The sequence below is a fragment of the Sturnira hondurensis genome, unplaced genomic scaffold (assembly GCF_014824575.4).
Source record: "Sturnira hondurensis isolate 20B ecotype Veracruz unplaced genomic scaffold, ASM1482457v3 Scaffold0001509, whole genome shotgun sequence".
Classification (NCBI taxonomy): Eukaryota; Metazoa; Chordata; class Mammalia; order Chiroptera; family Phyllostomidae; genus Sturnira; species Sturnira hondurensis.
This window is the reverse complement of record NW_028074140.1, coordinates 2,098,451-2,113,606: the sequence shown is the minus strand read 5'-3', so window position 1 is coordinate 2,113,606 and position 15,156 is coordinate 2,098,451. Positions and strand designations below refer to the sequence as shown.

At 41.3% G+C, this 15,156-nt stretch overlaps 1 protein-coding gene across 2 annotated transcripts in view; it reads left to right on the top strand.

Annotated features, from left to right (window-relative positions):
- Positions 1 to 15,156, top strand: part of MEGF10 (multiple EGF like domains 10) — a 124,618-nt gene that overhangs the window by 67,310 nt on the left and 42,152 nt on the right. For both annotated transcript variants that reach the window (XM_037028513.1, XM_037028503.1), the window contains exons 7-8: positions 2,686 to 2,822; positions 9,635 to 9,847. In XM_037028513.1, the coding sequence (XP_036884408.1) occupies positions 2,686 to 2,822; positions 9,635 to 9,847 (350 nt within the window). The remainder of the gene's footprint in view (positions 1 to 2,685; positions 2,823 to 9,634; positions 9,848 to 15,156) is intronic.

The window sequence follows — 15,156 nt, the reverse complement described above, 5'->3', positions numbered from 1 at the left end:
AGGCAGGGAGCAAAGAAGAACAGGAGTCCACTTCTCTGTGGCAATCATGGGAAGTAAGGGAGAGGTCAGGATGGTCAGACCAATGGGACAAGCGAAAAAAAACCAAAAAACATCAGACCCAACATGGGAGTTAGGAATGGTAAACAGGTAAGACACGGCATGGTTCTAGAGGAAGGGCCTGGAGAAACTCAGTGAAGCAGCAAAGTTGGAGCAAGCGGACCTTTGGTTGAGTGCCACTGATGAGGCGAACAAGGGAAGGAGCCCTGAGGGGGTTCAGGCAGGCCCCCAAAGTCAGTGTTGATAAAAACCAAACTGGTACACCCAAGGCTTTCTTCAGGCTACTCCTCTTCCACCTTAAAAAAACCCAAAAAACCAATCTGTTAAAACCAACATTTTTCTCTTAGTGGACCACGGTAGAAATGTTGAATTATCTTTTACTCTCTCTTCTTTCATTTCTTATATTCAGCCTTTTGTCAACACTGGTCCTTGCTTTGTCCCTGGAAGGGGAAGGATTTTGCTGGGGAGAACTGTGTGTTCTTTGAATAAGAAGCTGTAGGCTTTTGTATGCTCCTAGGACTTTTGTGTAGACGTTAAGTTCGTGTTGCCTCATCTTCATGCTGAAGCTGTCTTTTTCTTGATTAAGGTCAAGATGTGGCACAGTGGCAATCACAGGCTTAAACTGTGAGCCACAGTTGGTGGGAGAGTGGCCGTCTCTGCCAGCCCAGGGGGGCGTCGCCTCTGCTCTGGGCCCCCTTCCTCGGTTGATGTTTCTCACTGGCTGCTTCAGGTCATTGCTCCCGGTGCAGCTGAGCTTCCATCTTATACTCTACTTTAAGCATTTTATTTGTGCTATCATCATAGGTGCTTTTCAAAGAAAAGCACACCATCTTATTATACTTACACACGCATATGTATTTCAACTAGCAGAAATAATGCCCTCTTTGAAGTTGTTTGCTCACATTAATCCTTATGCATAAACAACATTTCAACAGCATCTCTGCTGCATAGGTGGGACTGTTACCAACTGAGCAGTTAAAGTAAATCCCTGAGAGAGTAGAATTTTCACCAGAACCCCTGCTTCCCACAGATGGATCCTTAGTGTATTATTCTTTCAGTCATGTTTCTGTGTTGGGCTCATGGAGGGGTTAGAGTTATTTTTGCATCTGTCCCACTCACCACATTGTCAGCTAATAAGGGTTGTGACCTTATCTTTGATTCTCAGAGTGGAAGCGCTCTGCCCAGCACACAGATGATTCTCAGTGAGACGTTGATTTGAATCATCTCTCCAAGGCTTTTTCGGTTCCAAGCGTCTGTGGAAGAACTTTCCCTGTTTGCAGATAGATAGAAACCACCAGAGGAGACTTAATTAGCACACCAACTGCCTTTGTGGGTAGCCAGGAGTTAGAGGAAATGTATTTTCTTATGCTCTCCAGAATAAACATTTACAAAACCATCTGGTGCTCACTAGCCTCCAATTTCAGAGTGCCCACAGTCTGCCTTTTTTTAGAGAGAAGGAGGACAAAGCAACAGCTTCCAACAGTTAAAAACACTTTTAAAATTCCTATTATTTGAGACATGTTGTTTACTCTAAGGACACCCCCGATCAATAGATAAGCTATAAGGCCAAGTTATGTGGCCAAGTGAAGTAGAAAAGAGCAGTGTATTTCTTAGATTTATGGGTAGAGTATCTTATTCTCTTCCGCATGGGATTGGAATAAATACGACAAGATGGACAGCCTCTAGGGTGAGGAGATGTGTCCAAGTTACTCTTGATTTTCCTCACTGGGAAATAAGCCTTCCTATTGACCTTGGCCCAGCGATGTTTGTTGAACCTGCTGAAAATGGGAGTGTTTTGCTTCTGAAATAAAATGCCCAGGTTCATTCCTTTGGAAGTATTTATCAGGCACTTCTGTTGTTAATTTGGGCACACAAAATTTCAATCTTAGGTTATGCTACAGTACAAGAAATAAAGCCAAGGATGATGCGTCTTTTCTCTAGAACATATGGGAAAGCATCTGGATATTCCATTTGGACCAGATGTTGCTGTTTCTGTAGTGGCTGCTGAGTCCGCATTGTTGACTTATTGTATGTGTAAGGCTCAAGGAATAACACTTAGAAGGATTTGTACATTCCTTAGGTTACCATAATAATTTGATGTAACTCTGTCTTAAGGTTTAGTTTTTTTATATGGGTTGCCATTTCTTAAAATTACTATTCTGCCAACTTTTTAAAAAAGATTTTATTTATTAATTTTTAGAGAGAGGGGAAAGGAGGGAGAAAGAGAGAGAGAGAAACGTCAATGTGTGGGTTGCCTTTTGTGTGCTCCCCACTGGGGACCTGGCCCCAGACAACCCAGGCATGTGCCCTGACTGGGAATCGAACCAGCGACCCTCTGGTTCTCAGGCCAGCCATCAGTCCACTGAGCTACACCAGCCAGGACTGTTCTACCACCTTAGAGTGTGTCTTGAGATTTAGACTTACCAAGTAAATAAGTCAATTTAAAATTTCTAATATTTTTCAAGACAATGAGCAGAGTTTCTCTGTTCTAAAATCCCCTTCATCTAATGTTCTTGCAACTCTGTTCCCATATTTCTCCTTCCCTTTTTGTTTCCTCTCTTCTCCCTCCTCCTTTGGCCCTTCCCTGGCTGGATGCCCATCTAATTTTCCAAGTCTCTTTGAATGCAGGGCACAGTGTGTGGTCAGCCTTGCCCTGAGGGTCGCTTTGGAAAGAACTGTTCACAAGAATGTCAGTGCCATAATGGAGGGTCATGTGATGCCACCACCGGCCAATGTCACTGCAGTCCAGGATACACGGGGGAACGGTAAGGGACGGTCTTGTATTTCTGTCTGTAATGGCGTGAAAGGGAAATGCTTGAAAGGTCTGGCCAACACCCCTGCTACCGTGTGTCTGTGACTGTTCTATAATATTCCCCAGCACCCACGAGGTGACCGAGTAATTGGCAGATTCTTTCCCAACTCAGTGCACGGAAACCGAATCATAGACAGCGATGGTGGATTGAAGATACAGAGAAAGCATTAAAAATAACAACAACAAAAATGTCAACCACTCAAAACCTGTGACGAATATGTCATTGTGAACAGCTGCATGTTCAGGACAGCCACTTTAAGCACCAGACTTTTTAGCTTATAAACATTTTCAGAGAGATTTATTTTTCAACGAGATGTGTGCTTAGGTATCTTTAAAAAGTATGTGGGACATAATGTTGCCTTCTTATAAGCCAGAATTATGACATTCTACTAAGAATGTCAGTCATTGTATTGTGCTCTAGTGAGAGGTGAGCTGGGACTCACAGGGCTTTCTGGTCCCTCGTGAAACAGGAGCAAATGACTGAGCTCACGTGGTTCTTTGTTGCTGTTGTTGCTTGTTTGTTTTAATCGAATTTGTTGGGGTGACCCTGGTTAACCAAATTATACAGGTCCCAGGTGCACGATTCTACATCACATCATCTGCACACTGTACTCTGTTCACGTGGTTCTTACAGTCACTGTTGGTCAGTTTTTGTATTAGGTGATAAGCTGTTAACCCAGAGAGCTTTGTTCACAACGTGTCCTCTGATTTGCTCTCTAATCTGTTACATTCTGGAAGACAAGGTAATCAAGCTCATTGGATGTGTGTGTAAAATTAAAGAAAAGAGACTTGAGAGGCAGAAGAGTATAATGGCTAAAAACAAAGATTTTGAAACCTGTGTCCTCACCTTTAATATTCAAATACTAATTGTACTTTCCTCTGAGATTATTCTAAGGATTAAATAAATACATTGGAGTATTTAGAACAATGCTGAAACATTAGTATCAGCTGTTGAGTGATTTCTATGAACTGTATAAATCCTAGTGATCTCAATTTGCAGTATATCTAGGACTGTATAAACATTAGATATCATTATTTTTGATATCTATGAATTAATAATTCCTTCAACATTCTTCCTTCATTTTCTTCTTTCTGAAATTCTGGTCTAATTTTATGACATTTAATAAGATACTGCAGGGTGTTTTTCCCCTCAGTTAGACTCTGCACTTCTTTGTTAAATTTATTTGTAAGCATCTTATAATTTTTGAAAAATCCCACTTCAGTTTCTAACTGGGTATTTTTATATACAGGAAAACTTACTTTTGTGGAGCAAAGGAAGTTTACAGTTGTGAGTGCATGAAACACAGAGTGCACTCTTGCATTATTATTCATTAATTATTGTATTGTTTTCCACACCAATGACTGTAGACCTACTTTTGCCCCACCCTATACTCACTTGCTAATTTAGTCACTCTACAAATTTTTTAGTTAACTCAAATGTTATTTCTTGGAAAATGCTAAAGTTAGTTCATCCTCTGCAAATAAAGAGAAATTAGTCTCTTGTTTTTAATATATACAGTGACTATTTCATTCTCTTGAATTTGCATTGATTAAAACCTTTAGCTCAATGTTGACAAAAAGAGGTAAAAGTGGGAATTCCTGTCTTGTTCCTCATTTTGTTGGAAATGACTTCAGTATAGTTTCATGTCTGTTATTGGTTTTTAGTAAACTGTCTTTCATGCACACGTGGGTTTTTACAATTATTTAAATTAAATTTATTGGGCATGATATTGGTTAATAGAATCATATAGATTTCAAGTGGTCTATGATATAAGATCTATATATTGCACTGTGTTTTTGTTAGTAGTATACATTTTAATCTCATTAAAGGCTTTTTCATCTTTTGGTTAATATAGTTATGCATTTTTCCTTCAATTCTTTGATGTTATGGATTATTGACACAGTTACTACATGGTTTTTATGCTGCGCATTTAGGCCACTCAGGAGGTTATTGTGGCCTGCGTCCTGGTTTATGGTTGTTTTCAGATAGAGGAGGCCGTTAGATGAGTTCCCTGTGTCATTGACATGTTGTTGTAGAAAGACGAGTCAGGAAAGGAGGGCACGAGATCAGGCAGGATCCTAAATGATGGTTTGTGTAATATTTTAGAGCACTGAAAATTTAAAGGCAGTTTTTTTTTGCCTTCTAGGGATTTCAGTTTCAAATTCAAGGTGACACAAAAATAACAAACATACAAGGCAAGCTTATACTCACTTTATTTAGAATACAAGGAAAGGGAATAACAGCTCATTTTCAGGTGAATTTTAGATCTGGGGCAAGGAAGGCGAAGAGCCAGAGAGAGGGAAGGAAAATGAAGAGGGAACTTGCTTCTTGAGTTGTTGGGGTTTTTTTATTTAATATTTTATTTATTTATCTTTAGAGGGGAAGGGAAGGAGAGAGGGAGAGAAACATCAATGTATGGTTGCTTCTCGTGCATCCCCTGCTGGGAACTGGCCCCTGCCAGGAACTGGTCTGCAACCCAGGCATGTGCCCTGACTGGGAATAGAACCACGATCGTCTGGTTCGCAGGCCTGTGCTCAATCCACTGAGCTACACCAGCCAGGGCTTGAGTTGTTGTTTTTGTAACTGTTATTTTTCTGATGAACTGGTGGCCTGATCTCTGTTTCAGTTGGGCTACACCCATCTGGGTTCTAGAGCGCACACACACACACACACACACACACATGTACACGGTGAGGACAAGCATGGCTGTCACTGTGAAAGGAACACAGATGTGTGCCTCTGGGGCAGTTTGTGGCAGCAAGTGTGGGGACAGGGCCTAGGCTCTCAGCTTACTATTTCCCCTGTGTTGAGAAGTCAGAGTGTAACTCGATGACTGATGTGAGGCCAGGGCTGCTGCCTGGAGGAGCGGGTACTGCCACCGGTGGCTCCAGCAATGGAGGAGCAGGATGTGGAAAGAGCTTTCCCAGCCAGAGGGCAAATAGAGAAAACCAAGCGTGCACTGTGTGGACAGGCAGGCAGAGCAGCTCATGGGATGCCGAAATAATAGGCCTTGGGGTTTGTGGAAAGGTTGAGAGGATACTGTGCTAGGGAAATGTATAGTGTCACAGCCGAGCAAGAGTAAGGAGAAGATGGTTTCCGGATCCTCCCAAAAATCCTTCTAAAGGGGTTAAAAGAGTGTTTTTAATGCTAATGGGCTATCATGGAAGCATGGCCTCTGATGCACAGCTGGGGTCCCTGCACTCAACTGGTGCCCCGTCAGTGACGGCTGGGTTCACAGACTTCTGCGTCTGTTGTGGACTCTGTGAAGGTGAAACCCAAGGCCGTCCTGTCGCACCTGTGTCCATATCACCCTCAAAGAGAAGGAGAATGTGTGTGACACGAGGTAACGTCAGAAATCACAGACAGAAGTTGCGGGGTGCAGCGCTGGTCTCCAGTGGAGGACCTCTTTCTTGTATCGGGACTGGGGGAAAGTTGGCTCTTGTCCAGTGTTGGGTTTTTTTTCTTTTCTTATCAATTTGTAAGAGCCCTTTTGTATATAAAAATATTGGTCCTGTATTAAATGTACTACAAATAATTTTTAAGTCTCACTATGCTTTAAATTTATAGATGGGGGTTGTAATATAATTTTTTTAAATTTAAATAGTGAAAATTATGTATTTTTTATTTTTTAGAAATTTTGCCACTCTTAGGCTCTTCACAACCCAATTATAAAAATAATACTACAGATTTACTTCTAGTAATCTATATTTCTATACATAAAACTTTCATTCATCGGAAGTTTATTTTTGTTAAAGATAGCAAGGGTAGCACTTTATATTTAAGGCACAAATTACACTCACTTATACAAAAGCCACTTACTAACTTTTGTGGAGGATTTTAAGGGAAAAATTTTTAAGTGCAAATTATGATTTGTACACTTGCTCCTTCCTAGACTCTTTTATTCTTTTTCATGCACTGATTGGTCTGTTCTTGCCCCACTGCTTTTTATATTTTTCTCCTGAGCAGTAGTTGCAGAAATTTCAAAGGCAGGGGTCTGATTCATCAATCCAGGTTTAATGAGGGATGTGATTCTTTCACACTGTATCACTGTTTGGCCCAATTAGTGATTCTAGGCACCCAGGGAAGGTTCATGTTCAAAAGGACAAGGGGACAGTGGAAGCTGCCATCCCTTCCGTGCAAACTCACCTCCTTTTCCACAAGTTCACAATGAGATGCAGTGTAATTATCGAAATGCTGTTAAAACAATCCCATGACCCTCATTGGTTTGGGAATTGGTGTCATGTTTTATTAGTTCATCTCTATTTGTTGCTTATCTATTTTCTCTAATTCCAGAGCATTATTCAAAATCTTTAAAAAATACACAGAAACTGTATATCTCCATAGTTCTACTGTGGCCAATATTTATTGCAATATCTTTATCTGCCTCCACCATCTCTCACAAGGAAGTATATTTCCTCTTCTCCTGATTCCTAAGATAGTGCTTCTTGTTCCACTTGGTATCACAAAAGCGACAGGAAGGGCATTAACTGAAATGATGCCTCTTTTCCATAAAGGGGCCAAAGAGAGAGAGAGAGAGAGAGAGAAGCCAGCTTGACAAAGACTTTTCATGCAGCCAGTCAAAAAAGTAGAAGCTGCTCTGTGGCTGTGTTTATTTTCAAGATGGAAAATGTCTACTTCAAGAAAGATACCGTACCCTTTTGGTTTGGTAGATGGAAATAGACATCACTGTTATCAACAGGACTCTCTTACAAGTACAACATTGACAAAAAAGAAGCAGGAATATGAAGCAAGCTTTATATCATGGCTACTTTTTAGTAAGTAAAATTCAAATGGCTTTTTGCCATTTATAACACAAATGAGTAGTATACTTAATTATAGGTTAGAAAGATAAATATGGGCCAGGACCAACTATTATGAATTGTTTTCCCAGAGGAAAGGAAGTCTCTGCCAAGATATGATAAAATATGCACACTGGTTCCCTGTCATTTGGTAGTTGATGCTTTTCCAGTCTTCCGATCTATACTGGGTGCACCCAGAAAGAGCTGTGCTTTGTACTAAGTTACAATCATGCAGTCCACTGCTTAGCATTTGGGTTTGTTTTAAATCCATACAAGAGGGAGAAACCTTTGTACTTTTTCTCTCTCTGTCTCTCTCTTTTTTTTTTTGGTACTGACTTGCAAAAAAATCTGTACAGATACGTTGTCTTGCTAGCATTTAGCAGAGCCATGATGAGGCCAAATTATTGTACCTCAGCATTTCTTTCTCTGAAGTTTACATCTTTAAGGAATAAATTAAGTGATGTCACTTAAGAAAGCTTCTTACAAGCTAAAAATAGAGTACCTTTTACAAATACCCTGGTCTAAAAATAGGCAGACTCATGTAACTTAAAAGCACACGTATGATTTCATGCTAAATGTTAGAGCAATTACTGAAGAACTTATCTAATAATTTGTTGAACAGTTGATTTGAAGGCTTTGCCTACTAACGAACACATCTAAACATGTCCAGAGTCTGTGAAACCCAATTTGCAGAGGGTTCTTTTTCTTGTCTTTATCACATTAAATATATGAGAGGACCAGAGTTTACCAGAAAAATATCAAAGGATTCTCAAGATATGTCCTTCTTAAATAGAATTCCCATCCAGCCCTGGTATTGTTAGTAATCACATCCTATCATTAACATTATGCAAAGTCATGTGGAAAAAATGTTGGCTTTTTGGCCACTTGGCAGTTGCTTTGAAGTGTGCTTGAGTTTGTTTTGCACTTGCTGCTTGCACCATATCGATCTGAAACAGTGCAGTGCTGACCTACATTTCAGACGCGGGGCCTGGCATGACGAGAGCCAGTGGGAAGTGGCTGCTGAGACTCACAATGTTACCCTACTTGTGGCGAGGGATGGGCTAGCTGAGACCCCATCTCCCTCTCCTTTGGCAGAAAGCACTCCTGCTGCTGCAGGAAGCTCCATCAAGTCACCTTGCCTGGTTGAAAAGAGGCTTGGCTGGCCCAGAACGAGTCCTGCTTTCTCTGGAGCAATGAACGTGTTCCCTTCCCTGCCCTGATTCCCTCCAACAACTCCACTTCCCACCCGACCCGGCTTATCCAGAGCAGTCTCTCCTCTGGGACGGAGCTCTAACGTTATTTTTAAAAGACAATAAAGTGAAGTTTTTGAGGTTTGATATTTTTTTTCCTTGCCTTTTGGCAGCCCTTCCTCCCAACAGAGGACAATACCCTGTTTAATAAAAATTCTGTGTTAGGGAACTCCGCGCCTTCCTGCAACCCACCAGCACCCTGCTCCCAGGTTGGAATCCAGGACACCTGATTTCAATAGCTCAGGGCTCCCCTGATCTAAATCTCATGGCTGAGATTAAAAATTACTGTCAGCATGAAAGCCAACAGAATTAAAATGTAGTTTTGAATTTGCTATAACGTTTTCTCTTTGGAACTGGGAAACACACTCTTTAATTTTCCGATTTGGACTGGGACTAACATTTGGACAACGTCTTTTTCCCCTTTCCTGATATCTACTAAAATGTTATATATGCCTTTGGCAAGAACTAGATATGAATCGTGCTTCATGTCCCAAGCCCATAATTCTATTTTGTGTATGTTATTTCTTTGATAAATTCATATTGTTGTTACTAGTATCTGTAGTCAGAGGAGTTCATCTTTAATGCCCTTCATACCTGTAAAGGGGTAATCGCTAAATAAATAATCAAGTTCAAAAAGTAGTTTCAGTTTATACGTAAAACTGTCTGAATTGGCTGTTTCCACAAGGTACTAACCACCCTCTCTCCTGCTTGGCAGGTGCCAGGACCAGTGCCCCGTGGGGTCCTACGGAGCTCGCTGTGCCGAGACCTGCCAGTGTGTCAATGGAGGGAAATGCTATCACGTGAGTGGCTCCTGCCTTTGCGAAGCAGGCTTTTCTGGTGAGCACTGCGAGGCACGCCTGTGTCCGGAAGGGCTCTACGGCATCAAGTGTGACAAGCGGTGCCCCTGCCACCTGGACAACACTCATAGGTGAGGGTCCGTTGCCCCTGGAAGGACATGCCCACTATTTGAAAGGAGAGATTCCCACCCCGAGACCTTCATTGCCTCTGAGTCACCCTGGGCAGGAGCCACTGAGGGAACAGAAAACTTTTGTCCTGAGTGGGGGATGGTGGAAATCAAAGGTTCTAAAACTGTTAGGTGCCGGTCAGTGGATGTTAAATTCTGTTCTTTTTTCACGGTTACTAGCAAAAATTAAGTTTGCTGAGGTTGATAGAATGTTTCCCTAAGAGAGGGATTCTATGACGTCCCTCCCTTAGAAGCAAAGATGTGGTGAGAGAGATGGGTTAAGTCCAGCTTAGTATGTAGAAATCTCACAAAATGGTTCTCACAGCAGCATCTTGTGCCTGACAGAAAGAACATCTGTGTGGGGAGGAAGCGCACCAGTGGAAGTTTTGTGAAAGTGTTTCGCATGTGGCTGTCACATGTGAAATATGGTTTCAGAATTGATTACCCTGACATAGAACTCACAGGGGTGTTTTAGCTCAAAACTCTCTCGAAGAATTTAAGAACAGGAAACCATGGTCCCACCCACCCTACTGTACTTTGTCTGCCCCTGAAAATATCTTTCCACCCCCTTACTTCCTCTCCATCCCCCCAAGGACCAGATCCATATCACTTAGAATTCTGGGTTTCAATTGTAAACTGCTGGGAAAGTTGAGTTTGACAAAAATGTTGTGCATTATACAGCAGCTCAGACGTTACAACAATTACTTTCATTTGCATTCAGCACAGCTGTTACTTCATTCATGGTTCTGAAAGACAACTTGTGGCCACATCAAATCTCAAATGCACAGAAGTTAAGAGTAAACAGAAGCCTGTGGTTGGTCTCTTCTTTAAACCATTGTTAGGAACAAAAAAATGCACCTTGTGCTATGTGTGTGTGTGTGTGTGCACGTACCCACATGCTGGCGTACGTTTTAGTGGGACGTATGGAAGAAGCGCAGCCTGAAATGAAATAGACTACTATCCCCTACAGAGGAGCTCTGCTCCAGGAAGAATTGGAGGTGCAGATAAAATGTTGGTATTGTTGTTGCTCCCATGTTAGCAGTGGCAGGTGCACACGGACAGTTATCTGATTGACATCAATACCATGATAATTTTGGCATAGCTCATGTGGACCTTTAACGGACCTCACGTGTGTGCTTTAACAAGGAAGTGTAGTTACCACTTGGTATCTTTGGAGAATTGGTTCTAGTCCCACACCCTGCCCTATACTATGTCAACAGACGCTCAAGTTCCTTATATAAAATAGGGTTGTATTTGCATATAATCAATATTTGCATGTAAGCCGCAGCAGGGTATATCTACACATCACTTTTTCAGGTGGATTCAGTGTAGTACTCAACATATGGCAAATTCAAGTTTTGCTTTTTGGGACTTTCTGGATATTTTCCCCCCTGAATATTTTTGATCTGCATTTGGTTGAATCCTGAATGCAAAGCCCCTGGACAAAGAGGGCCGACTGTACCTGAAATTATTTGACAATCACATAGATCAAAAGAACTCTAAAACCTGTCTCCCACTGTATGACAATCAGAAGATTAAAAAACCAATAGTTTCTGCAGTGCTTCGCTAATAATAAAAGCTACTTTTAAAAGTTAGCTTTTACAAATTTATATTAAAACCATTTGAATGTTGATTACATGACTGTATCTTGCTGAAGTCACAGTTGGTGCCATCCATCTGATTTTTTATATCTTGAAATTCCTGGAAACATACTGTTCCTTTGAGCTAAAAGGCATAGAATCTTTGTGTTAATTGAAAATCTAGCTTGTTCATTTTGTCATTTAATCAAGCAAGTGGAGCTCGCTGTTTCATAATTCATGATGTATATTTATCCTAAACCCTTTCATTATGATTAATGAGATAACCACTACAATGCAAACTATTAGTTAACCTTATCTTTAGGTACATTGTGAGTCATGTGGACACACACATTGACATATATTGCAGCCACATATGTGGGTAGAGGTTTGTATCAGTTAGCATTTGCTGCATTAAAAATAAAACCCTTTCCCAAGTTTAGTGATGTAAAACAACTATTTATTAACTGGTGATTTCTCACGTGGCTATTTGGGCGGGGCTCAGTCTGGTGGTTCTCTTGCCCGTCTCCCTATGTTCAGACGGCAGATCCACTGGAGCCTGCGTGGGCCTGAAATTCCTCACCCGCATGTCTGGGTGATAAAGGGTGACTGCGCCCTATGCCTCCAAGCATCCAGCAGGTTAGCCTGGCCTTCTTGGTATGGTACTGGCTTCCAAAAGCATCAAGCAACAGGGCGAACACCACTCTGCAGACACGTTGCAAACATTGGTTATGGCGTGTTTGCTGATGTTCCTTTAGACCAAGCAGGTCACACCACCAAGTCCAGATGCAATATACTCAACCTCATGACGGGAGGAGTTAAACCCCTTTTTTATTTCGGCATCTGTTACAGGGTTCACGTGAATTAAATACAGTTATAGGTGATAGTAGTATTTAAAGTGTTAGCACTGTTTCAGAGCCTAAAGACAGTCACTGTAACCTGGACTTTTCCAATGAAAACTATTATGGTAGAAATGATTTTGATCTCTTGATAACAATCACATTGGATAAAAATCAAATAAATGATTTTATTTGAAAATGAAATGTGAGATTTGGTAAGATTCCACATGAGATATTTACATTAGCTCTCATTAATAAGGACATTTAATAGCTGTGGGCAATCAGGATGTGCCTATTTGCAAATGCTGCTTAATTGCCATTACATTTGAATATTAATAACATCTAAGGAAATGAATAAAAGGAATTTCAACAACTCATCCTATTTAGCCAATACTCTATTGTACTTATAGTCATTTAACTCTTAAACTGAAAATTTTATTAGAAGATGGATATCTTGTTATATATGTGTATAAAATGATCGGTATTCCTGCATGTGTATAATCCTATTTTCACATACACAAAGCCACCTGTTCTATAGGAAGGAATGAAGTAGGAGTATATTTATTACCTTCAGCCTCTAATCTGCTGCGCTAACATCAGCACGCAAAGCTCATTACCAATTAAGCTGCCTGCGTGAGAACACATCAAATGCCTCCAAAGTGCTCTGGCTTCCTATACCTAATTACAAATTGCAGAATACTAATTTTGGTGTCAATCAATCAGAGAACCAGTGTGCTGCACTAATACCCACTGGGGGGCATTGAATGTCAATTTCTCCGTCTGCCTCTAGCTTCATTCAATTCCCCGTCTCCAAATTGTCTATTTTATTTAACATTTATGTTTATACCCTGAAAGTTCTTCTCTTACTTTTAGAAAAAGTAATATTTTATATTAAAATATGCCCTTTTTTTATAGCATGCTTTTACATAACCAATCCATTACCTGAAACCTTTCCTTTTCTCAAATGCGTAGGGCCTTACTAAAGTAAATTTAAATTGTCCCTACTTTTTGCACAATACAGGCTTATATTGGTCCTGCTAACCTTTTGTGTAGGCTATTTCCTAAATAATAGCAATTCTTTTTCATATCTAGTCTTGCTAGCAGGCTGCTTTTAAACTTCCTTTTTCTTTGGTATAAAACATAATAAAGTTGGGTTTCAGTTTGATCTGCCAGCACCTGTGTGAGACTTTGAGTGAATTACTTACTCTCTCTAGGTCTCTGTTCGCTCATTTATAAAATGGAATCGTACCTAATACTTAGGCCGACTGTGGCAATGCAGTGAAGTGATGTACACGGGTTGCTAGGCCTGGTGTTAGCACACACTCAGCGCTCAGCACACGCTAGCTGCCGGTCTGTGCCCTCACTTGCAATGTCATCATAAATGTCACATAAGTGACTGTTCCATAGTGATTCTTTTTAAGCCAGGACTTTGACAATTTAAAATCTACTTTTAGGGGAGATCTTGCCTTTGTATGCAGATAGACAGATTATAATTTGACATTGCCAGATGACTCAGAAATTAGGGAGAAGCAGATTAGTTCAGGAATATAAGATCCCTGGATTCAGACGCCCATGTCACATCAACTGTGACATTTTCACTTATTCACTCAACCATTATGTACTGTGGGCCTCCTGGGCACCAGGGATGTGTAACAAAACACACTTAGCTCTTGCCCTCACCCATGACGGGTGTCTGGAGGGGAAGGAAGACATTAGAAGGTGGTCAAAGGGAACTGGATTATAGAGCATGCTGAGCGAGAGGAGGAGAGAGAACAGCGTGCTATGAAAGAGCGGGACAGGAGAGGCCCGTTGTAAATACGAGCAGTCAGGGAAGGCCTCTCGGAGGAAGGGACTGTTTGAGCTTGGACTGGAAGGGGAGGGTGGAGGGAGCTAGGCAGAGTGGGAAACGGCATTCCAGGCATATGGAATAAGCCGTGTGAGGCCCCCAAATTGAAAAATCTCACCACTTCATTTTTTTGTAAATTAAACCACATCCATTACAGTGGAGCACAGTAACAAGGAGAGAGAAATGAAAGAAGAGGCTGGACAGATGGTGAGGGCCTTTGGACTCTGTGCAGGACGGCCCCAAGTCTGGTGTCCCAGGGACCATCTGGTTTAGGACTGTTGTCCTAATGTAATTACTAGTAACTTTTTTTCACTCTTAAAAATGTCCTGGTTTCTGTAATTATATGATCACTCTAGCTATATTAAACAGCATGGATTTTTTTTTACTCTAAGTGTGGTGGGGAGCCTCTGAGAGTTTTAGGGAGAATGATGTGATATGACCTGCTTGCAGGTTCTGAGGCCTGAGTGGATGCAGGGAGGGAAGTTAGAGAAGGCGGTTCAGGGGACAGATGGTGTTGGCTTGGAGCAGGATGGTGACAGTGAGGACGAAGAGCTCTCGCTGGATCCAAGGCGGTCAGGTCCTCATGATGAAGTGGCTATGGGAGGAGGTGTTATCACGAAAAACTCCAAGCTGTAGTTTAAACATCTGAGAGACTGGAGGTGCCATTATTTCGGTGGGGACAGTTGGGAGTAGCCACCAGGTGAGGAATGAAGACAGGGAAGAACAAAGGCATCGTGTTCGATGGGCCAAGTTGGAGATGCCAGGAGTTTGCCCATGGATAAAAAGCACATAACAAAATATGCATAAATGTAAGGAGATCTGAGACTCAGATCCTCGTCTCCTGAATTCAAATTTTTTATATCTAAGTGACCATCTGAAATGTAGAGCGGTGCTTAGATATTTCTTCATGCCATGGTTTCTGAGTCAAGCTTTGGATAGATGCCTAGGCCTTTGCTTGTGGAAATTTCGTTGCAATAGGGGCCTCAAAGTATATTTATATAAACTTCTGAA